Source organism: Equus przewalskii, chromosome 12, assembly GCF_037783145.1.
Source record: "Equus przewalskii isolate Varuska chromosome 12, EquPr2, whole genome shotgun sequence".
In the NCBI taxonomy this organism is placed as follows: Eukaryota; Metazoa; Chordata; class Mammalia; order Perissodactyla; family Equidae; genus Equus; species Equus przewalskii.
This window is the reverse complement of record NC_091842.1, coordinates 33109636-33134823: the sequence shown is the minus strand read 5'-3', so window position 1 is coordinate 33134823 and position 25188 is coordinate 33109636. Positions and strand designations below refer to the sequence as shown.

Sequence of the window (25188 nt, the reverse complement as noted above, 5' to 3'; positions counted from 1 at the left end):
GCTTCCCCGCCCGGGGGGCAGGGGCCCACCCAGCCACCCAGCCACCCACCCTTCCAGAAAGGATTCGCTCAACTTGCCTGCACCCATCCTCATCACCTCAACGTGAAACGCTTATGAGCAACAACCAGTCTCTCACTCCAACACACACACACACAGACATATTCACACACACACACAGAGACATCATATACACAGGCGCACAAAGACACATTCACATACAGACAACACACACACACATTCACACAAACATATTCATACACACACACACAGACACTATACACAAACATACACACAGGCACACACAGACACATTCACATACAGACAACACACACCCCCATTCACACAGACATACTCACACACACACACATTCACACATATTCACACACACAGACATCACACACATCCACACACACACAGACAGAGAAACATACAAACACAGTCACACACAGACACCCGCTCCGCCGCCACCAGAGAGCTCTCCGTCACCCCAGATCAGGCCCTGGGTGCTAAGGTGCCAGCACAATCACATCTTCTGGAACAAACTGGAAAGCATCTCCGAGTCTAACAGAACAGCAAACCACGGCTTCGCCCCGTGAAAGCACAGCCTTGAGAACCCCTCTGGGGGCCTGGGGGCCGGGCGGTCTCGGGGAGCCCAGGTTGCCGTGGTGACAGGGAGCTTTGTGGGGGGAAATAAAAGAACAAACAAGGGGGCCTCCTGCCTCCCTCCCGCACTGTTTAACTTTGTTATTAAGGCCCTGAGGGTGGCTCTTCTCGACTGTCCATTTAAAAGAACGTATTGAAGGCGATTCTCGACCCACCTTCCACCCCCCACAGAAATCAAGAAAACGCTAAGACTGCCGAGTGCTGTCTCCACCATCTTGGAAGGACTCTCTCGTTAGCTACTTCCAAACCCAGAGAGGCCTTCCAAACGCCTTTTTCAAACGTGGAAAATGGGACCAGGGCTGGCCTCGTGGGCGTGGGAGCTGAGCCACCCCCCAGGGCCCTGCACCCAGGGGTGCCCTGCTCACTGGAATGCTCCGTGCCGCCATCTTGAAATTCTGAACCCTTCAGGAACAAGGGCCCCCCTTTCCTATGCTGCTTTGGGGTCAAATATGTAGCCGAATGGGACCGCTGCTCACAGAAAAGGAAACACATGGAGAAAAGGAAAACCTGGCACATGGAGATGCATTTCTGATGCAACAACTCGGCTTGGGCTTGGAAACTGGCTCATGACCAACTGCATGAGCCTGGCCCCCACTTTCTCAGCTCTAAACAGGCCACTTGGAATTTTGGGGGCCCCCAGCTGAAAATTTCCCATCTTCCACGTCCCAAGAAATTCTCTCACATGGGCGGGGAGGGGTGTACGGAGATTTCTTCCTAGGCTACAGGAATGAGTCTGGGCGAGGCGCATTCACCCAACCCGGGTACACAACAGGATTTCTCAGTCTTGTTTTCATTACCGCTGCCTCCCCATCATCTTCCCAACCACCCCCCCCCACCTGCCAAGGAGAAAAATTAAATTACATCTAAATTTAATTCATTTAAATATAATTTGATTTCTGCCTAGCGAGAGAAATTAAATACTAAGAAATAAGACTTCATTAGGTTGGCTCAAGTTTGGGAGGGCCGCACATCACTGTAATATCTCAGACTTTTTTTTGCATCTCTCTCCTCCCCTGAGAACTGATTTTCGCTCCCTCGGGTCCCCAGTGAGAATGCGGTGTGGACGGAGGTATTCGGGCACAGCGAGCTTTCCAAATCGCCAGCATTTGGTCATTCAGTATTTCTAAGATGCATCCCTCTTTTCTCGCCGTCATAAAGGCAAAGCAACCCAACGCACTTGAACCTTTTACTGACCACGTCCTGGTGCCCCCGACATCCGTGTATTCTTTTCCAGGCACGACCAGCCCTCTCACGCCTTAACCTCATGAGCCACAACCGAGGGATGTGGGCAGGGTGAGGGTCACCAGTCAGGGTCACTCCCCCCGCTGTACTGGGGCTGAGCAGGGCTGGGCCGGCTGGCGTCCACTTCCTCCTGCACCAGTCACTCCCGTGTCCTCACCCCGGGAAGAAAGTGAAGGGTAAGGGGCACCAGATCACTAGGCTCTTCAAACCTGACTTTGGCATCTTCGAGGCCAGCAGTTTTGGCCTGAGCGAATCTTCTTCTCTCTACTCTGCACCCCCATCCCAGATCACAACTGCATTAGAATGAACCGTAACAGGCGGGCTCCTATTTACTGCCACGGGCTCTGTAATTCACCCCTTACACGCATCATCCCGTGGAATGCCCACACCCCCGAGTCAGGAATTATTGTCATCATTTTCCCAATGTACCAACAAAAAAACCGGGGCACCCAGAGAGGTTAAGCCACTTGTCCAAAGTCACACAGATGCAGTGGCAGGGCTGGGGTTGGAAGCCACGCCCATCGGACTCCGGAGCTCTTGAGAACTCACCAAAAGCCCTCCCAGGCTGGGAGATTCAGATGCAGTCAGCAGTTGCACACCTTGCCCCCAAACAAAGTGCGAAAAGAAAATAGACTCTCAGTGGAAGCAATATAATTGAACGCCTCGCAAGAAGTCACCTCTTTCTCTTTGCCCGCCAAACGCGCATAAAAAGACGCATTTACTGCCGACTTTCACACCACACGCCCAAGACAAGATGGAGAAGTCCCAGCCTCTTACGGATTCCAGCTAATTTTGTCCAACTAATTTTGTTTTGCAATTCAAAATGAGCTGCTTCTTCAGTAAGGATCAGGGGCCAGGATCTTAATGATCAACCAAAGGTAGATTTCCACGAAGCTCTTCTTTCTCATTTTTGGGGAAACAAACGATGAGGTGGGAGACCTCAGAATCTCTCAAATGCAACTGTGTCCAAAGTTGCAGATTTAAAGCGACAGTGTGGTGCGCGATGTCTCGGCACCTGCTACGACATTCTGGGAGCAATGGCAGCTTCTCTGGCCAAGCGAGTCTCAGAGCAGCTCAACCTCCGCTTTTTTGCGTCCCTGTGGAAAGAGGAGGAAAGAGCCCTCGAAGTCCTGAAGAGAAGTCATACCCTCGGGTCCAGCGATCTTCGCGCCCTGAACCGGTATTAGCGAACTGGTCCTGAAACCTCGAGACGTGGGAGTAAACCACCCCAGGGACCTTGATTTCAGCAACAGGTGTGCTCCTAAAAAATGCAGCCTCAATAGGCTTAGAATTCCCTGAAACACCCCGGGGGGAGCCGCCGTTCCAGGCGCTCGCTCCTTCTGGGTCCGCACCGGCGTTCCCTCGCGTGCTGCCCAGAATCCCAAGTTCGACGGGCAGGGTCTGAGGCTAGAGGACGTCCGGAGATGGCCGGCCGACCTGACCTATCACTGCTAGGTGGGCTCCCAGACACCCCAGGATGAACCTCAAAAATACACTAAGCGACAGAAGCCAGACAGAAAAGGCCAAACGTAGAACGATTCCTTTATACGAAAGGTCCAGAACAGGTCAATCCACAGAGACAGAAAGCAAATTAGTGGTGGCCAGGGGTTGGGGGGAGAGTGAGGATTAACGGGGACGGGGTTTCCCTTTGGGGTGATGAAAACGTTTAGGAACTAGACAGAGGCAATGGTTGCACCACACTGTGAATATCCTACACGCGGCTTGAACATGGTTCATTCAAGATCTGTGAGCTTTACCTCAATAAAAAGAAAAACACAGGCATTCCTGGAAATCTCTAGTCTCCATGTCACAAGCCGAGGCCAGTCAGAGCTCAACCCACCCCCATTTACCTAAAATCAAGACCACGGGGGTCGGTCTGACACCCCTCCAACCTGCACCCCACTAGAGTGACCGAAGGTCCTGGGTTGCCCAGGATGGAGGGGGCTCCCAGGACCCAGTGGACCCCCCAACTCCCCGCCCTCTCACTTCACCTCCCAGCACCATCGCAAATCTTCCCTGTGTCTGTAGTTCTGCTTAGAAGTCCCAAACATGCCCCCCGGGCATGCTCTTTCCTCTTTGCCCTCTCACCTACCATATCCCAGCGTGCAGGTCACCTCCTCCAAGAAGCTCTCCCTGGCCTTTCCCAGGGAGAATTAATCCCCCCAAACCTCTCTACACAGCTCAGAAATCAACGGTGCAGGGTCTGGAGCCAGACCGCCTGTGGTCACATCCAGGCTCCCCCACGCCCCATGGCATCAATCTGGTGCCTCGGTTTTCCCATCTGTAAAAGGGACACAAGGGTAGTTTCTTAGGGTTCAAATGAGGGAGGATTAAATGAACCCCCTTGTGAAAAGGAACCAAAGCAACGAGGGACACAGGAGCTCTCAGTACGTGTTAGCTGTTCTTCATACGTGTTTCTCTGCCAAACTTGTCACTTTTCTTTCTTTATCTGTCTTCCTGGTCAGTCTGTGAGCCCTACAAGGGCGAGGGTTGAAATCTATGAAAATTTGCATCCACAGAACCTAGAACTAGGCTCAAAACCTCACAGGCGCTTCTCAGGGTGACCCAGTGTTCCGGTCTGTCCGGGATGGAGGGGTTTCCCCAGATGCAGGATTTTGGAGCTTCCACCAGGAAAAGTCCCAGGCAAACCGGGACAGGCTGGTCACCCAGATCCTTCAACAGCTGTTTGTAGAAAACAAGACTCAGGTGTAAAGAGGACATGCCAAGGCCAGCTTGGATGGCATCGACGTTAGGAAGCAGACGTGAGAAAACTAAGTCTTTAAAGGAAGATGTTTATGCAAGGATAAGCCGCAGTAACACACGGTCTCGCAGTTCAGCTCGAGGTAACACGAGGGTTTGACCAAAGCGTGGCCAAACGTGCTCCAGAATTGGAATCACTTAATTGGGTCTGGACCCCTCGTTTCCTGCGGGATTCCTGCGGGGAGCGGTGTTTCTCAACAGGGCACCCTGGGATGACCCTGCAGCAGGACAGCAAGCGAAGATGCGGGTAGAAAGAACTTGAAAAGGGAAGTGTGGAGGTGTGCAGACACAAACAAGATAAAACCAGAAAAAAAAGAAAGCCCCCATCTCCAAACCCCATGATGGGTCCATTTTTCCTCCGGAATGCAAGTTTCTGATGCTGCCTGCACCCCTACACTGCAGAAGGCACCCCAGGTTTGGTTGACATCCGCTCCCGGTTCTGGTCGGGGTTTCGGAGGAGAGTTAAGGAGAGAGGCACTTTCGGAGACCACGTCATCATTCCACACGTGCTCCTCGCTGCCTCCACCCCAAACTCAGACACACCTGTCACTCCACGTTCGTTAGCCGGTCCTTGGGGTGGCTCTAAAGCCACTTGCTCAATATGGAGGGTGTGCCATCTGTCCTCCAGAAATGACCCACTGTCTTTTTTCACGGGTGTCAAGAAAATTCACAGGCTCTAACTAGCTTGTACCCCGAGATGCCAGAAAGGTCAGCAACTCCCACTGACCCGTGTGCACAGGAAAGCGGGAGAGTTCACACCTCTGCCATCCTCAGGCTTGTTTACAACCAGCAAGGCAGATGGGGGCCTTAGGAGCCTCGGGTCGTTTTTCCTTCCCACCCCATCCCCTTCTGGTGAAATGACCAACAGGCAGGCAGGCAGGGCCCAAAGGGAAAAGAGAGGAAGGGCACAGAGACAGAATGCCCAACGCTGCAAATTCTCCTTGAACAACTGTACGAGACACGAAGGGCTTCACAGCAGAATCCAATGAGGAAGTGACCTGGTGGGGAAACTGATGCCACAGCCTCTGAGCTCAGAGACGTCACAGGTGGGACGTCTCTGCCTGGTGCCCAAGATGCTACCACACGTGGGATTTTCAGCAACACCCACTTGAGTTCCCCTGCCATTTACAAGAGTGGGTGAGCACGGCTCATCTCTCGGGACAGCAGGAATGGCGTGGCCCTCGGCCTGGCCTGCTGAATACCCAACAGTTATTCCGACAAACGAGAAGACACGGAAGAAAGCGAGCAGGCGGGGCACGGAGCAGGGACTGGAGAGAAAACTAAGATGATGGAATTTTAAGGCAAGTCGAATGTCTAAGAGCAGAAACTCTGGGACCAAGCTTCCTCAGTTCAAAGCCCGACTCTGCCACTTCTAGGCTGTGTGAACTTGGGTGAGTTGCTTCACTTCTCTTGGTTTCCTCATCTGGAAAATGGGCTAATAACAGTACCTATACCTCAGAGGCTTGTGTGATAATAAAGCGAGTAGATGCGCTCAGAACACTGGGTTCCTCGAAAAGCATGAATTGTTGTACTTCCAGAGAAGCAGTGTAAGGCCCAGAAGAGAGTCACTTGACCAGAGTGACACAGGTTTCATTGCCAAGAGGCAGGAGGACGCCATCACACCTTGGGCTCCCGTTCTGGGGCCACTACCCCCATAGCTTCACAGGTAGACATTCACATCTTTGTCTAAATCCCCTGCAGTCTGACGCTCCCACTCCTACCCCGTGTGGAAGACAGAATAATGCCCCCTAAACTGGTCCTAATCCCCAGGACCTGTGAATATGTGACCTTAAACGGCAAAAGGGACTTCGCAGCTGTGATTAAGTTAAGGCCCTGCAGATGGGGAGGTGATCCTGGGTTATCCAGGTGGGCCCCATCTAAGCACAGGGGTCCTTGTAAGAGGGAGGCAGGAGGGCCCGAGAAGAGAGAACATGCTACGATACTGGCTTTGAAGATGGGGGAAGAGGCTGTGAGCCAAGAACTGCAGGTGGAAAAGGCGAGCAAAGGGACTGGCCCCTGGACGCCCGGAGGAACGCAGCACCTTAACTTTAACCCAGTGATGCCCGTGCTGGACTTTGACCTCCAGAACCGTAAAATAATCAGTTTGGGTTATTTTAGCCACTGAGTCTGTGGTAGCTTGTTACGGCAGCCACAGGGAACCAACACCTCGCACCTTGTGACGGCCCAGACCCCAACTGGCCGTGCAGATTCTCCAGGGGGCTCTCCCCATTCCCACGGGGGGCCCCAGTCCCTGCACTGCGGCCCCCCAGCAGAGACCTGAGCCCTTCAGCCTCCCACCCTAGTCCCCAGGCATCTCTCTGCCTGCCCTTGGCTCAGAAGGAGCCCTTCTCTGGCTCTACTTTCATTTTAACCCCATGAGTGTGGCCATCCCGGCACGCCCTGCAGTCTCCAGGGGACTCTGCTCCAACCAGGTCCCTCCCCACCAATCCTGCCTCTCGACCGGCCCCTCTCCTGAGATCTCTAAGGGGGTTCATGTCTTCCCTTGATAAGGTATAAAAACAAAGCACCCCTCTTCCCTCAGCCCCGGTCCTCAGCCCCTCCAGCTCCCTGCTTCTCTCTCACGTCCAGAGATCACCCCCCAGGGCCGGCCTCCTTCCTCCCCCAGCCATGACCCCTCCAAGCCCACTTCCTGTTTCCCGTCCTCCTCTCCTCGGGAAGGACTTCCTCGTTCGGCCCGGCCCTGCACCTCCCTGTCCTTCAGGGGCTGCTTCCTCCCCATCAGCCCTTCCACGCCAGGTCCTCAGGGACTCGCGGGTGTGCACTTAGTCCCCGTGGTGCCCCCACACCTGTCAAGCTGACCACGGCCCACCCCTGGACTGCTCCCCCGGGTCTTCACATCCGAAAGGATGCTCATCTCTCTCGGAAGCAGGGAGATGCAACTAAGACGACGCACAGACGGACAGCGAAGTTTGATATCATCAGCGACAAGTCATGTGGACACCACACCCTTGCTGACACGATTGTGTGAAAAGGCTACTTTTTTGTTCCCCAAAACCCCCGACCTCAGGCTCATCATGAGAAAACATCAGACAAACCCAGAATGGACGACTTTCTACGGGGGACCAAGCCAGTTCTCCTCAAAACTGCCAACATCACGGAAAACAAGGAAAGTCCAAGAAACCGTCACAGAGCAGAAGCGAATGAGACGTTAACAACCAAATACAAGGTAGGATCCTGGACTGGATGTTGGAACAGAATCCGGGGGAAAAACTGGTGACACCCAAATAAAGTCTGGAGTTTGGTTAACAGTAAGGTACCAACGTCAGTTTCCTAGTTGTAAGGTACCAATGTCAGTTTCCAGTTTCCTAGCTCCTGACCATGTAAGATGTTAACAGCGGGGGAAGCTGGACAGAGTATACAGGACTTCCCTACTAACTTTACAACTTTTCTGTAAATCTGAAACTATTCTAAAGTCAAAGGTTTGTGTTTTTAAAAAACCCACAACTGATACCAAGATATTTTTCACCCATCGTTAGATTTGCCATTTTCCACCCTGGCAAAGAAGAAAATGTTCGGTAGCACATGCAGCTGGCCTGGGTGTGGATGTCACCCAGAGCTGGCGGGAAGGTAAACTGAGGCTCACGAAATGGAAGCACGTACCAAACTTTAACATGCATGAGTCCTTGGACCCAGCAAGTCCACGTCTAGGAATCGAGAGATGACCCTGTGCATAGGTGACGTGACCCATGATGAGGCACAGGGTTATTCACCTCGATGCTGCTAGAAACCACCTAATCATCCATCGGCAGGGAACTGGGCCACCACTTATGCCGTGTCCAAACAAGGGAAAGGCAGGCAACCATCAAAACAGAAGAAGGAAGAGTTTTATGGGCAGAAGCGCAATTATCTCTGAGATATAACTGCCAGGAAAAGGCCCAAACAGTATTTATAGCAGGCCATCATCTGTGGATAAAGAAGGCGGAGAGACATATTTTCTTATATAATATGCATAAAGTGTCTCCAAAAGGATACACAAGAAACTGGCAACAGTGGCTGCCTGTAAACGGGGGAGGAAGGTGGGCTGGGGCCTGCAGTGAACCAACACTTTCCACTCTTACATCCTTGCTGGTCTTTCGTAGGTTGAGCCATAGCAATAAGACACGATCAAAAAATTAGATTAGGAAAATTAAATACAGGCTTCCACCACTCTCTGAAATTTCACTTTACGCTGCACCTCTTTCACCAAAGACCTACAATAGTATCTGTTTTGGATCACCAAAAGCAATCCCAAGAGGATTTTCACTTTCATGAAAAAAGGCAAAAATAGCATTCAGCCTTTGCTTTGCGGCGACCTGAGCAGTCGAGCGCGCGGCTGTATTTCAAGCTTTCCACGTCACCCACACATCAGCCACGGCTGATGACGAACCCTGACCTTTGACTTGGAGGCAGCAGACACAGAAGGGGTTGACGCTAGTGACCTGTCTGCCCTGATGAGACGTTAACAGATGACCCCCTTCCTCTCTCTCTTGCACCACAATCTCCTCTACCTCCCACCACCCCCACCTCTGATGACTCAGCCTAGGGCGCCACCACCACGAGCACCACCTCTTGCCTTCCAGCATGCTCGCTGGCTTCCCCATTCTGGTAAGCAAAACTACACTGTGCACACATTATTTCTTTCCTTTGCTTTTCTTTTTTTTTTATTGGGGAAGATTAGCCCTGAACTAACATCTGCTGCCAATCCTCCTCTTTTTGCTGAGGAAGATTGGCCCTGAGCTAACATTCGTGCCCATCTTCCTCTACTTTATATGTGGGACACCTACCACAGCATGGCTTGCCAAGCGGTTCCATGTTCACACCCGGGATCCGAACCAGCGAACCCTGGGCCGCGGAAGCGGAACGTGCGCACTTAACCGCTGCGCCACTGGGCCGGCCCCACATTATTTCTACTTTCTGTAGGCTGTGTATTTATCACATCACTCCTGCCTTCACTGTCTGTTAGTGTGATTTTAGGTGTCCTGTTTTATTTGTATGATTTGGTAGGCTATGTTTTGGGTCCGGGAATCCTCAAAAATTTTTCCCATATATAATTCCTTCTTTCCTTTATGCCATTTCACCTCACAAAGTTTCAAAGGAACGCCCTACTTTTGGATGGCGGGGGAAAAAATCTCATAAATTAAATAAACTATACTTATGAATTATATTTACTAAATTTATAATTTTATAATTAACTAATTATAACTTACTATAATTAATTATAACATCTTTATAATTAAGTAAATTAAAATCAATTTAAAATTTAATTTAATGTAAAATAAAATAAATCTCTTATTTTTCATGGGAAAAAAAAACCTTCTCTACAAACCCTCCCCAGGGTGGCCTCCCACGTCCTCCCGCCTCTGGGTGAAATGACATCGTCATCGCCCTTTGTCCCCTGAACTGTGTCTCCCATCCTGCCCAGCACCTGGCCCTCGGCCCCTCCCTGAGTGTTTGCAGAGTGACTAAAGTTTCTAATTACTTCCGTTTGGTGAGAAGACAGGGCACTCCACCATTCCCGCTATGTCATCCCCGAATTCATACCAACAACACCCTGTTTACCGACATCAAGCTCTCTTCGCATTTTGTGCTATGATCCATTTTTCACCCGGGAGGTTCCGAAGGCTGATGGTGGACGGAGGTTTGGGGGGACATGGACCCTCCCTCACCCACCTTAAGGAACCCATTTGGGGAGGCAAAGTGAAGCAATGTGGGGAGACATGGGAGCAGACACAAACAGGAAACTGAGTCCAGGTTCTAAGGCCACTGGAGGGTCTCGGGGACACAGGCGAGGGCAGAACAGGACATGCAGGGGGATAGCGTGACCAAGCACTCAGAAGCAGGCTCACCTGTGTCCTGTGGGGAGACCAACGGCGGCTGGCCAGAAGAGTGGGGTCGGGTTACAGGACCCATCACAGCACCAAGAGCCTGGGCCTGGGGTGGGCACCAGGCTGGACCTTTTGGGGACAGACCCCACACAAGGGTTCTGTTCAATTAACCAGCAGCCCAAGAGCGACTGGGAAACCCCCAAAAGCATTCAACTCCTGCCAAGAAGGAAGAGTTCACATTCTAAAAATAAGCCCAAAATCTAGAATACCAGGCGAAACCGACCACCGCAGAAGCCACGACAGCTCCCCATGAATACAAACACTCATGAAAGGCCCCCGGCCCACAGCCGAGGGGGTCCTCTCCCCAGACCACGTCTGAACACAAGGAAAACTCCAGTCTCACGACTTCTGGTGTTTCTTCACTCCAATCGATGGTCTCTTTCAACATCCCTCCCCAAAAAGTATCTTAACCATTTTCTAAAATCAGTCCCATATTTCTCTCCACCTTCTTAAAGTCTAAAAAAAAAATAAATAAATCGGAAAATGCTTGTGTCGGCTTCTTGTGGTTCCGTGCTATCCCCGGCTGCCGACAGTCCGACCTGGGGCTGCTGGAAGCCCCCACTCACCCATCACTGGCTGCGTCACAGCTTCCGAGGACGCGGAAACCAGCGTCCGGTATGTAAGAGCTCCGTGTAAAGTAGGAGTTCCTCCCTCTCCTCAGTCCTGGCTCTATTCCAGATCACTGCAGGTATTGTAACTGTCACGTCTTTGAAAACTACAGAAAACGACAGTCTGGCCTTTAGCAAGACTTAGGGATAAAGTGAGAAAAGGGTGGTAAACACTACCTACAGCGTTCATTTAAAGCCCGCCCCAGGTCCTCTGACCCATCCCACACCTTCCAGCCCTCGAGGACAGACGCTGTCCTGGTGCATCCTGATTGCTTCCTGTCTGCAAGTCTGATTCTGACTCCCTAACTGGACCACATCATCCTCCTCCAGGAAGCGCTGAGCTCTCCGTCTCTCTGGATTCCCCACAGGGCTTTGGGAAAGCTACGCACACAGCATCTCCTTGCAGAGCACAGGTTTCGTGCACAAAGCTGACATATCTATCTCCTATCCAAGGGGGATCACCACAGCACGAGCTCTTTAAAAGTGCGTATTTTTTTAAGTAAGGAAGAAAAGACAAATCTTCCTTACAGAAGAATTCCAAAGGACAGGCGTAGATTCTCCCGCCTGCAGGAGGAGGAGTTAACCTCCACCCTCCCTCTCCTGGCTCTGGGCTGGATTTAGCGTCTTGCTTTTAAAGAACAGGCTATGAAAAAAGAAACAGTAACTCTACAATGGAAAAACCTAGCAACCACCACCAGTAATCTAGAGAAGAAGGCTGATGTCATTCGCGATGCCATGGGGATTTCATCTGCCCCCGGTGGGATGTGATGAGAAGGGAACCTCTCCTCTGTGGGCTTCTGCCCCAGAACCATAACCCCTGCGTCATCATGAGAAAAACATCAGACAAACCCAATTTGAGGGAAATTCTACAAAATCTCTGACAGGTACTCCTCAAAAATGGTCTTGAAAAACAAGAAAAGACTGAGAAACAGGGACCAACCAAAGAAGCCTGGGAGATGGGGCGATTAAATGCCACGTGGTACCCAGGATGGGGTCTTGGAACAGAAAAAAGGACATTAGTGGAAAAAATGATGAACTCCAAATAAAGTCTGGAGTTTGGTTAATAGTGAGGTCCAACAGCAGTTTCTCAGTTTGACAAATGTTCTGTGTTGATGGTGTAATATTTTAGCAGCGGGCGGAGGGATTTACAGGCCCCCCCCCCCCCAGCTCTACTAACTTTGCAACTTTCTTGCAAATCTAAAATTAAACTATAAGGTGAACTGGAATAGGCTGGCCTCACCCAAAGGCATTCCAGTTCAATTTAAAAAACCCAACATTTTTTAAAAGGCGAGCTTTTTTTAAGGAAGTATTTTTTTTTAAGTGTGTTTTGGTTAAATGCCAAAGATTAAGCGGAGGCGGGGGTGATGATCACGGTTTCTAAGATGTCTAATCAGGGAGATAAAAAAAAAAGAGAGAGAGAGAGAGAGAGAGAAAGTGATCTCAAAATTTAAGCAAACGGGTCAGCCTTCAAGTTTACAGAAACTCCCAAACTCCTCCCAGCTGACCACTCATGGATGCCCAGCCCCAAACCTCCTCTCCCTAAAGATGTAAATTTCCGAACTCACAAAGTGGTTTCCACCACATGCGTGTGATAAAACCTTCTAAAAATACATCCTCAAGCTGCCACAGAACTGCTTTCTTGATTTAGGTATCAGATCGACACACAAAAGGCAGGGCCTTCAGCGGGAAGATAAAGCAGCTTTTTAACCACCAACTTAATCCCCTAAAATCAGTTCTTTCAGGAAGAAAAAGGAAGATTATTCAATTCCAATCCCCACCCCCATCCTCTGGCCCCAGGAAAGAAACCCAGAGCAGGGTTTCCCAGACGAGAATCTGTGAATCACAGAAACGACCCAGTGGAAAAAGGCACTCCTTGGGTAAAAGAAGGGCATGCATGCCCCTTTGTCAGGTCCCCTAAGAAAACAGCCTCGCTGGGACACAAGGTGGAGAACCAGCTGGGCAGGCCAAAAAGATATAGTCTTTTAGGATCTCTGGAGAAAAGTGTTCTTTTCAAGAATGCGAGCATAGTGAAAGCTGATTTCAATAAACCCTAAGAAAACTATCCAACTTGTACATTTATTAAATGGAATACTGCTCAAAATCCTTAGACTGAGGACCAATGGCTGGCAACCTTCAAAATACAGATTCCGCAATGTTTTTGTCATGATGGAATTTCACCTACACATGGCTCCAGAATACATCCAGGGCACATGGTGCTTCTTTAACTCTAAGGAGGAAGAATTTAGACACAAGGGAAAATTGGCGTCTCCAGCCCTCTTCTGGAAAGGAAGTGAGAAATTGCACTACCGTTCTTAGATTATTTGACCCCCAAAGAAATTCAAATTCAGTATACCTCCCTAAAAATATGGAAGCTCATAGACAAATATTTCAGAGAAATGTTTTCAAATTCCATCTTCTGAATTCTGTCATGTGGGGCAACATGCTCCACAAGTCACATATAGTTACCACAATCCGAAAGCCGGGTTCCAACACGGCCTAACTACAAATTACAGTGATTTGTGGAATGGAAAATGCTTCCACTGGGGAGCTGGGCTGCTCCCCCAGAATCAGAGAGGCAATTTCACTCCGGATGCCTGGTGAAACCACATCCCCCGTTTCCACATGAATGATGGTTTCTTTTTCTTCTTCTTCTTTTTTTTTTTTTTTTTTTTTTTGAGGAAGACTAGCCCTGAGCTAACATCTGCCGCCAACCCTCCTCTTTTTGCTGAGAAAGACTGGCCCTGAGCTAACATCCGTGCCCATCTTCCTCTACTTTCTATGTGGGACACCTACCACAGCATGGCATGCCAACTGGTGCCATGTCCACACCCAGAATCTGAACCAGCGAACCCCAGGCCGCTGAAGCGGAACGGGCAAACTTAACCACTGCGCCACCAAGCCAGCCCCCATGAATGATGGTTTCTGATGAAACCACACAAGGAGAACATTAAGAGGACAGTACCAGGAGACGAAATTGGATGGACCCTGATTATCAACTTTGCACAAAAACAGGCACCCTGACAAAAGATCAAGACGCCCACTAAGGAAAACGAAGGCTGGCTGTTTCGTTCACAGAGTAAGATCATGCCTGATTCTCTTCTTGATCCTCCACGTTTTCTGTCAGGTTGTTATTTTTTCATATAACTTTAAAAAATATCAACCCATCGTCTATGAATAACGAATGTCCCTGGACTCAAGGTTAAGGCAAATCAAGCCTGGGCTCTTAAAATTTACCCCAGGAACCCCGTCAATTCTAAAGCTCCGTAACCTAAGTAGCTTAAATTCTCCATCATTTTCTCTGAAGTTAACACCGATAAGGAAGAAAGTGCGTCCGGCTTTTAGGATCGTGAATTAACCTCCTACCTGCTACGAAATGAGCAGGGAATCACCCCACCCACCCTCGAGATTGTCTTTCTTCTATCCATACTTAAGCCCTATGAAATGACACACACACACACAGTTCTTCACTGAAATAGCCTGCAGCCTGGGGACCACTTCATCAGCCACAGACGTGTTATCACAGCTGCCCGGGGTGCCAACTCAGCTTCCAACAAAAAGATGAAATTGTGGAGACCCAGGAAAGAACTGCTTTGAGCTCAAATAACCATTTTAAGAGAAGTAAACACCACTTAAGTTCAGAACAAGCCAGGGGCAGCCAAAGGGGCACCAAAGACACCAACACGTCTGTACTAAAGAAGAGACAGACAGAGTCAGGTCTGTGTGCCTGACGGGATGGACCACCGCGCCCACTGGGCTGTTTCCACTGCAGTAAAAGCAAAAATGGAAGAGGACGAGTCATGGTGCCAAGACTCTAGGACTTTCTCTAACAGACCCCTTTTTTCCACTGTCATGGGAGCTTTGGTTTGAGTCATCTTTGGGGGGTGAATTCTAAGTTCCTGCAGGCCACCAGCCCAGCCCCAGAGCAGCACGATACACACCTCCGATCAGCAGGGATGGTTAACGGCAGCAAAGGATACACACGTTGATCCCCTTGAAAATTAACTTGGGCTGGAAACACCTTCCGGCTGCTTCCCTCTCCCTGCTTCCCCTTTCACTGCCGCCAGCCCCGGGCTTGTCTTTGCCTCCTACTGAGCTTTGCTGAGGCCTTCTGCTCGTCTGGAATGCTGCCATGACCACATGTTCCTTCTGCCACATGTACTGAGGCCTCTGCTCTTCTGTTAACCTTTCCCTGACTGACCTGGCCCCAGGCTCCCAGCTTCCTCCCTTCCACTCTCTCAAGCCCTTCCAGGCATTAGCAAGCGCTGACTTTTTCACCTGTGTGTGTGTGTTTCCTGCTTTCCACCCACAGCGTAAAACCCTCAGGACCCAGAGCCATTTCTTCTGTGTCCTATAAAGGGTAAGGGTGGCACTTTATTTCCCCACAGCCAGCTCATAAAAGAGACTGATGGAACAAAGGGAAACTAACTTCAAAGACAGACAATTACTTCAATCTAGAATTTGAGAGACTTAAGAAATTGATCCTGGCCTCAGAGCAGTCAGCGAGTCACTTAATCCATGAAAACATTACAAGGGTATTTTTTTCAAATGTGAATAAAAGCATCTATTATTAATGCCTTAAAGGAACAGGAAAAAGGGAAGGGGGGCCTCTCCCATAGTAGATCTGAAATAAATGTTTCTTAGAGACTCTGGTGTACGTTTAACTCCCAGAGCAAGGGTTGGCTGAGACCAAAGCCAGTGCAACATGGTTGTCATTCGGTGCTAGGCACGGCAAGTCACCTGCTCTCTGAACTATGATAAAACCCAGCACAATGATAGAGCCCCAGATACCAGCTCAGGCCTCTCTTTACAGGCGTGCAGGTTAGTCCTATTTTAACAGAGTCACCCTGCAAAGCTTGGGGGTGGGAGAAGGAAGGTAAACAAGGCAGTCAACACACTCTAAGGCAGGCCATGCCTTTCCTTAAAGGGCCCCGGGGGAACTGCAGGGCTGACCCGCCTTCCACGCAGCCCCTGAACCAGCACCAGCTCGCTGGCCCAAGGAGAGGATTTATTCCCTCTGGGAAGGCTGTGAGGGGGGAGTCAAATCTGAGGGCTCAGACGGGAAGGCCCTGTGGTTTCCAGAAACTGCGGATTTCCCAAACGCCAAAGCTCAGTCGAACAGGCAATGACATCAGCCTCACTATCTGCAAGCACAAAAGCGACCAGAAAACTAGTGAAGGTCCAGCTGGCCTGATCCCTGGAATGCACGGCCCTCCCAGAATAGGCCCATTTCCCCCACACCTGCGCTCCCGTGACCCTGGCCAGGATCCGCTTGCGCAACACCAACCCCACGGTCCAGATCGATAATGATCGGAAAAGCAAAGGGGAAGAGGGCACCTGCTCAGCTCGACGGGGAAGGGCGATGTCCACTCCGCCCCTGGTTCCCCGAGGCATCCATATGCACCAGCAGAGGGGATCTGGGCCAACGCCGGCGCCCACAGGGTGCCCACCTTACCCCGCGGGGAGGGGGTCTGGCCAGGGCCAAGGCTCCCTTCGCGCCCCGAATCCGGGGTGTCCACCTCTCGGGGGCTCCCTAGGCCCTGGGGTGTCCACACAGGCACCCGCCGAGCGCGGCCCTGGATCCCGCGTGGAACCCCGGGGGCAGGGGCAAAAACGCAGGCGCCGTGGCCCCTAGGAGCCGAATTTCTGGGACCAGCGTCCAGAAATTTGTTATTTTTTTTTTTTTGTCTGTGTTGTTTTTGTTTCTGAATCCTCACGGCTGACGACTCTGAAGATCTCAACTCTGAGATGGCAGCCACCAGAGCGAATCGGGACATTCCTGAAAAGCCCCGGGGCGTCCCCTCCGGGGAGGGGGGCACCGCAGGACGGGAGGGGCGCACTTGCACCTTGGGACCCCCACGACCCGCGGGCGATCAGCGCCCTGGGGGAAGCAGGATCGGAGCCCAGCTGTCCCCTGGCCGGGACGAGACCCAAGCCCGGGCGGCCCCGCGCGGACGATCTCGGCCGGACCCCTCCACCCTCCACCCCCGCGACCCGCCGGCGTCCCCGGCCGACCCCCCGGGCACGATGTCCCGGGTCTCCCGGCCTCGGCTGCCCCGAGCCCCGGGCAGGTGCTGGCGCCGCGGGGCCCCCGCTCCGGGCCGCCGCGCCCCCCATCAGCGCCCCGACTCACCGCCGCCCGCGCGCCAGCCGAGCCGGGAGGTCTGAGCCGGGCGGGCGGCGGGTGGAGGAGGGCCCGGCGCCGGGGGCGGGGGCTGGACCGGCCGGGGCGGGGCGCGCCGGGCTTCCGGCCTCTCCCGCCTCCGCGCGCGCCCGGGACCCGCGCCCGGCCCCCCCCCGCCCCGAGACCCACCCCCTACCGACTTCCCTATCCCGCCCTTCCCCTCCACCCCTCCGGTCTTCACGGCCCCCAGGGTCCACCCCCGACCCCGCTCACCTCCTGGCACCCCCACTTTCAGCCCAGGCCCCTCGCGCCCCATCCCGGGGTCTCCCCTTTCGGAGGCTGCCCCTGCACGTGGATGCCCGACGCGTGCCCCGGACACCCCGGACGCTCCCCTCCTGATCCCGGCCTTGCTCGCCCCGCTGCCCCAGGTCCTCCATCTCTGCATTCCTTCTTCTTGCCCGCCCTCCGTCCCCGGCCCACCACCCTCGAGTCCCGGCCCGCGCTCCCTGTCCTCCGGAGGGCGGCCCTTCTCTCCCCATAACCCAGTTCTGTACGTTCAGATGCATCCAGACAGCCCAAGACACTCTGTGTGCCTGTGGGTAAATCACCCACTCTCTCTGGGCCTCCGTTTTCTGTCTGTAAAATGGGCTTAACGGTACATATCTCGTAAAATCTACTGAGATAATGCAAGCAAAGGGGTTAGCGCAGATTAAGTGTTAGGAAAACCGACGTGCTGTCTTGGTACCTTGTGTGCCCCCAGGGTGGCCTGTGGCCCCTAGGCGCTGTCTCACTCCATCACTGAAAGCTCGGGGAATTAATAATTGCTGTTTCAACATCCACTCAACCGTCTGCCCCTAAGTGGGTGCTGCCTGCCTGTCTGATAAAAGCCGGGTCTGCCTGCCATTGTGATAACAGCAGCAGTGATCCAGCGGGGCCCCCTGGGGAGTCATTACAGGGCATTAAGGAGCTTGTGTGGCTTTGAGAGTAGAGTCCTGGAGATGGGTAGTTCCCTAATGTGGCCATCTACAGAGATGCCACTTAGGCGGGGAGCCTAGGAGCCCTGCGGTGGATGCATGGATCTGAATGCCAGAACTCCAGTGGTGGAATCCCGTGCCTTAGCACTGAGAGCCTAGAGGCACTGAGACCCAGACAGGGAGAGTGACTTGCCCGAGGTCCCACAGCAATCTGGCCCCTCGGTCCCTGTGCAAAGCTCTCACCACCTTTCACCGTGGGGACCTAGCTCCCGTCCGCCGTGGATGTATTACTCAACGGGTGGAGGGGATTTCAAAATCTTCTCAAGCATGGGAGTGGCCAGGTAGCTGTTAGTAACGAGGCCAAGCTGTTATGGTTTTAAAACTATAGAGGAAGCAGGATCATGGCCAACCTCTGCCATTCTCCATTCTCAAGGTGGGCAAAAAGACCTATGGGCCTGACATTGAACCAGAATATCGCAGACCATCATCGAGAGCAGGACGCACGCCCAGCAGAAAATCTGACAGAGCAAGATGTTCAAGAAGCAGCCCTGTGTGGATGCTTTTCTTCCTTCCTCCTTTCCTTCCAATCTCCCCTTCCTTTCTCTCCTTCTTCCTTTCTACAGAAGGGAAAGTGGTCACACACCTGAATTTCCGTCTGTCTTTTAGTCCGTACTACCACGTCCTCCTTCGTTTTTCTCCACGCAGCTGTGGACCACAACAGGAGCTGGCTTTGTTTTCCATCTGTCCTAAACACTTACTTGTAGCTGGGAGCTTGCCATTTTTTATGGGGAAAGCCATAAAACTCTCACTCTTTTTTAATCCCCGAAAAACCACAGAGATTGAATTTCCGACCCAAGACTTCCAAGAAGAGAAGAAAAATAAACAGGCCCCGTGATCATCTCAATCGGTGCAGAAAAAGCATTTGACAAAATACAACACCTTTTAATGATAAAAACGCTCAACAGACTAGGAAGAGAAGGAAACATCCTCAACCTGATAAAGAGCATCTACAAAATGCCCACAGCTAACATCATCATCCATGGTGAGAGCCTGGATGCTTCCCTCCTGAGATGAGAAACGAGCAACAGTGTCTGCTTTTGCCACTTCTGTTCAACATCGTATTGGAAGTCCTAGCCAGGGCAATCCGGCAAGAAAAAGAAAAAAAAAGCATCCCGATTGGAAAGGCAGAAGTAAAGCCATCTCTATTGGCAGGTGACATGATCTTATATATAGAAAAACCCTAAAGAATCCACAAAAAAACTATTAGTGCTAATGAACGAGCTCAGCCAGGTGGCAGGATACTAGATTGACATACAAAAATCAGTTGCATCTCTATACGCCAGCAAAGAGCAATACAAAAAGGAACTTCAGGGGCCAGCCAGATGGCATAGTGGTTAAGTTTGTGCACTCTGCTCCAGTGGTTCAGGATTCACAGGTTTGGATCCTGGGTGTGGACCTACACACTGCTCATCAAGCCATGCTGTGGCGGCATCCCACATACAAAATAGAGAAAGATTGGTACAGATGTTAGCTCAGGGCCAGTCTTCCTCAGCAAAAAAAAGAAAAAGAAATTCAGAAGGCAATTTAAGTAAGGAAGTTTAAGACTTGTACACTAAAGTCATTGCTGAAAGAAGTTAAAGGAGACCTAAGTAAATGGAAAGACATTCATATGGTACCAGTCCAGATTTGGAACCAGAAAGAGACAGATAAACAGATGATAGATAGATAGATAGATAGATGATAGATAGGCAGACAGACAGATAGATAGATAGATGGATAGATAGATAGGCATGAAACCCTTGGGCAGGAACTGAAGCTCTAGTCCACAGGTGGATGTCTTCCTCCAGGAAATCTCAATTTTGCTCTTAAGGCCCTTCAACTGATTGGGTGAGGCCCAAATTACCAAAATAATCTCCTTTACTTAAATCAACTTGTAGAAGTTGACCACATCTGCCACCTTCACAGCAACACCTAGACTAGTGTTTTCTTGAATTACTGGGTACTACAGCCTAGCCATGTCGAGACATGAAACTATCCATCACTGCTGCCAATACTCTCCAAACTGATGTACGGTTCCAGTGTAATCTCTACCAAAACCCCACCTGTCTTTTTGGCAGAAATAGACAAGCTGATACCAAAATTCATACGGAATTGCAAGGAACCCTGAATAACCAAAACTGTCTTGAAAAAGAACAAAGTTGGAGGACTCGGGCTTCTCGATTTCAAAAGTTACTACAAAGCGACAGTAATCAAAGCATGTGGTATTGGCCTAAGAGTAGACATATAAATCCATGAAATAAAATCGAGAGTCCGGATATGAACCCGTACGTCTGTGGCCAATGGACTGTTGAGAAGGGCATCACGGGGAAAGAGTCTTTACAACAAGTGATGCTGGAAGAACTGGATATCCACGTGCAAGAGAATGAAGTTGGATCCCTACCTCACGCCATACGCAAAAATTAACTCAAAATGGACAAACTATAAAACTCTCAGAAGGAAACAAAAGTGTAAATCTTTGTGACGTTTATTAGGTGATGGTTTCTTAAATATGACCCCCAAAACACAAGCAGCAAAAGAAAAAATGGGTAAATTAAACTTCATCAAAATCAAAAACCATTATGCATCAAAGGACACTATCAACAGAGTGAAAAGACAACCCATAGAACGGAAGAAATATTTGCAAATCATGTATTTGTTCAAGGTCTAGTATCTGGATTTTATAACGAACTCTTACAATTCAACAACAAAAAGATAAACAACCCAATTTTTAAAATGAGCATTGAGATGATGAAAAACTTCTGGAGAAAGGCAAAACTAGGGAGATGGTAAAAAGGTCAGCAGAGGGGCCAGCCTGGTGGTGCAGGGGTTAAGTGCGCACGTTCCCTTTCAGCGGCCTGGGGTTCGCCGGTTCGGATCTCGGGTGCAGACATGGCAGCGCTTGCCAAGCCATGCTGTGGCAGGCGTCCCACATATAAAGTAGAGGAAGATGGGCACAGATGTTAGCTCAGGGCCAGTCTTCCTCAGCAAAAAGAGGAGGATTGGCAGCAGATGTTAGCTCAGGGCTAATCTTCCTCAAGGAAAAAAAAAGTTCAGTGGATGCCAGGGATGGGGGAGGGGTCAGGGCACAATGAATGGACAGAACACAGAGGAATTTTCTGGCAGTGAAAATAGGCTGTATAATATTATGGTGGACACGTGTCATTATACATTTGTCCAAAGCCATGGAATGGACCACACCGAGAGTGAACCCTAATGCAAGCTGTGGGTTTGGGTGATATGATGTGCCAGCGCAGCCTCACTGATTGTAACAAGGGCACCACTGTGCTGGGGGATGTTGATAACGGGGGGTTCTGTATGTGGGGCCGAGGGCCTATGGGAATTCTGTATCTTCCTCTTAAGTTTCTTGTGAACCCAAAACTGCTTTAAAGAAAATAGCTTTTTTTCCAAAAGTTCTGGAGGTGGATAATGGTGACACCCGCACAACATTGTGAGTGTACTTAATGCCACTGAACTGTGCACTTAAAAATGGTTAAAATGGTAAATTTCATGTTACATGTATTTTACCAGAAAAAAAATAAAATGGAGTTAAAAACAAGCAAAGGGCCTGAAGAAACATTTCTGCCAAGAAGGTGTACAAATAGCCAACAAGCACAGGAAAAGACGCTCGACATCATTAGTCGTCAGGGAAATGCAAATCAAAACCCACGATGAGACATGACATCATACACACTATGGGGTCGCAAGAGTGGGAAATAACAAGTCCCGGGACGGATGCAAAGAGATTGAAAGCTTCACGCATTGCTGGTGGGAGTGTAAAATGGTGCAGCCGCTGTTCCAGCCCTACGTGTATGCACAAAAGAATTGGAAAGAGGGATTCGAAGAAAAATTGGTACAGGAATGTTGACAGCAGCATCATTCACAACAGTCAAGAGATGGCAATAGCCCCAATGCCCATCAGGTGATGAATTCATACACAAAATGGGGTCATCCGTACAATGGAATATTATTTGGTCGTAAAAAGGAATGAAGTTCTGACACCTGCTACCACCTGGAGGAACCTTGAAAACATGATGCTCAGTGAGAGAACCGGGCACAGAGGTCACATATCATATGATTCTATTTATGTGAAATTTGGAGAATGGGCCAATCCATAGAAACAGAAAGCTGGTTAGTGGTGGCCAGGGCCTGGAAGGGGGGCAGAAACGGGAAGTGACCGCTCGTGGGTATGGGGTCTCTTCATGAGAGCGCTAAAAATGTTCTGGAAGTCGATCATCGTGATGGTTGCGTGACATTTTGGATGGACTCAGTGCCGCTGAATTGTAGAGTTGAAAATGGATAAATATTAAATTTTATATTATGTGAATTTTGTCTCAATTAAAAAAAAAAAAGTAAACCGGGTAATTTACGTGTGCCCTGTTAGCACACAGCGGGAGGGGGGGCCGCACAGCCTTACACGACGTCCGTGGCAGCATCTCTTCCCCCTGCAGACTTTGCGGCCGTGTTCTCCCCCAGAAGCACCTAGAAGGAGCTCTGGGAGGTGGACACGCTTCCATCAATAGCGCTCAATTCCACGGACCAAGTGGGAAGGGGGAGCCTCCCTCTGGAATATTCTAACACTTCAGAAATGACAGCAGCCAGGGAGGAAGAACAGGTTTCCTAAAAGAATGCAGAATATGACCTCGTTTTTTGTTTACAAGAAAAAATATATACACACACACACACCTGGAAAAAAGTCTTCGTGCTTTTTCAGGGATGAAGGACGCTCTAAATAGTTGTTTCTGAGTAATGATAACCAGGGATTTTTTTTTTTCCATTCGCTATTCTCCATATTCCAATGTTTTAAGAACAAACACAAATTGTTGTTGAAAGAAACAGATTTTCCAAAAAGGAACCCAGTTACCAGAAGCGGCCTCCCCGGACTGGCCCGTGTTACTCACAAGGGACTCGGGTCCCGAATTGTTGCCATAACACCTTTTCCATTTCCCAAACACGCTTCCCACACACGTCACACGCTTCGTCCTCCCCAGAGCCCCGCACAGCCCACAGTCTCACAGCGGAGTTATGCAGATGGGGAAACTGAGGCCCCAGGACAAGAAGCCGGCCGGAGGTGGCACCCCCACCCCGTGCCCAGATCCCGGCTCCCTGTCCTCGGGGGGGGCCCCGGCCTTGGGGAGACCTTTGATCTGCTGCTGCCAAGATGGAGCCGAAATGCCATGAGCTGGGGGCGGAGAGAGGCCTTGATGGACTTGCCAGAGGCAGCAGATAAAAACAGAGATGCCCGGTTAAATCTGAATCTCACATGCACAGCAAAGGACTGCTTAGTAGACGTCTGCCCCGAACACTGCAGACTGCATTGTCTAAAATGCACATTCCGTCCGACAATGTCTCCTGCCTGGTCCGCTTCCGGCCAGAGCAGGAGGCCCAAGGTGGTGCAGTCCCTGGTCTCAGCCCGGGTAGGGGGGACGGCACGGCAACCAGGGCCAGGGGAGGCCTCGGAGAGCTTCCTGGCTCCAGAATGACCAGGGTCAGCCTGGCTCCCGGAGGCAGGAGGCCGTCCCGGAACTGGCCCTGCCTCCATCTCCACCTGGCCCTGAGAAGCAGCCCCAGAGCAGCAGGTGGGCCTTTCCTGGCCTGCCCAGAGTGAGGACCTGGTTACCTGCCTTGGGGGCCCCATAAACCGCAGAGAAAAATGTGTCCTCAGGAGGCGAGGCCTGACCCCCTGAGTAATGACACCCTGGACAAAGCACTTTTCCATTCCTTATCTCATTTTCTTCTTACAAAAACCCTCCTGTTTTACAGATGAGGAAACTGAGGCCCAGAGAGGTTAAGTAACAAGCCCCAAGTCACACAGCAGGAAGGCAACTGGAGATGGGATTGAAACGGTGTCTGGCTGACTCCGGAGGCTGCCATACGGCCTTTTCACTGCCTCAGCTGACAGGTCCTGGGTGCTAGGATTGTTCGGGGGCGAGGACCAGGATACCTAAATAAACGACAAGGTCCCAACTCCCCCGGAATGGGTGCACAGGAGAGCGATCCTAAGTCAATAGTAAGTGAGTACCCTGTGACTCTGCAATCATCGCTGGCTCCTTCCCAGGGTTGCAGCCTCCAGGAAGCACATGTCTTCATGGCACAGAGGAGCTTCATTCTCAGATCCATTCCACAGCCCTGGGCGGGACGGGGGTGGGGTGGGTGGAACACGGATCCCGGAATCACATTTATTTAACCAACAGTCACATGGTGCACCAGGTGCCGCTCCCCCAACAACCCTGTGAGGGAAGTCTTCTCATCTCCACTTGATAGATGGAGCAACTGAGGCCCAGAGAGGTTAAGCAACTTGCCAAAGGTCACACAGCTGGACTGATAGCAGGGGTATTTGAACTCCGGCTGTCTGGCTCCAAGTCCGTGTTTAGCCACCAGGTTGTAGAGAGCTTCTTGGCGCTGAGAGCCTTCTAGAACACCCAGGCCTGGGTGTTTCAAGCTGTTGAGCCTCAGAGCCCTTCCCTCCGACGCCATCTCTACAGAACAGGAATAAGCGGTTCTGCGTGAGTTGGAGCAAGCTCCTGCCCTCCTTGTCTGGATGTGGACGGTCTGCCAGCTTCCCCCAGTCCTGCCGGGGTCTCTGGGCAGGTTCCTCCCCTCGCTCGGGGCACCCACGGGGTCCTCTGGGCCCTTCACCCCTGCCTGTCCAGGCGGCCCAGACCCCTATGCACCTTCCCAGCCGGCTTTCAAACGCACTTCCTTGTCTGAGGTTTCCTCCCGGGCGCCCCGGCCGAGCTGGCTGGGCGTTTCCCGGAATGAGGATCTGAACCCCAGGGTTCAAGGCGGCTTCTCCTCCAGCCTGAAGGAGAAGCGCGGGCGGGCTGTGGGCGAGCTCCAGCGAAGCCCGGGGTTGCCCAACCTCCAGGGGGTGACCGGACCGCGGGTGGGGGGTGGGC

The 25188-nt window shown here is 51.2% G+C and overlaps 1 protein-coding gene across 8 annotated transcripts in view; it reads right to left on the bottom strand.

The window, feature by feature from the left end:
* LITAF (lipopolysaccharide induced TNF factor) overlaps positions 1–24965 on the bottom strand; it is a 35819-nt gene extending 10854 nt beyond the window's left edge. Inside the window, exon 1 of one of the 8 annotated variants that reach the window (XM_070566742.1) lies at positions 24312–24965. In XM_070566742.1, the coding sequence (XP_070422843.1) occupies positions 24312–24330 (19 nt within the window). In that variant the 5' untranslated portion in view covers positions 24331–24965. Of the gene's footprint in view, positions 1–77; positions 621–10511; positions 11266–15096; positions 16430–17288; positions 17381–18024; positions 18175–24311 lie in introns of those variants that run through there. The other 7 variants (XM_070566739.1, XM_070566746.1, XM_070566747.1 and 4 more) reach the window with 7 other exon arrangements.
* Positions 24966–25188: the final 223 nt, after the last annotated feature.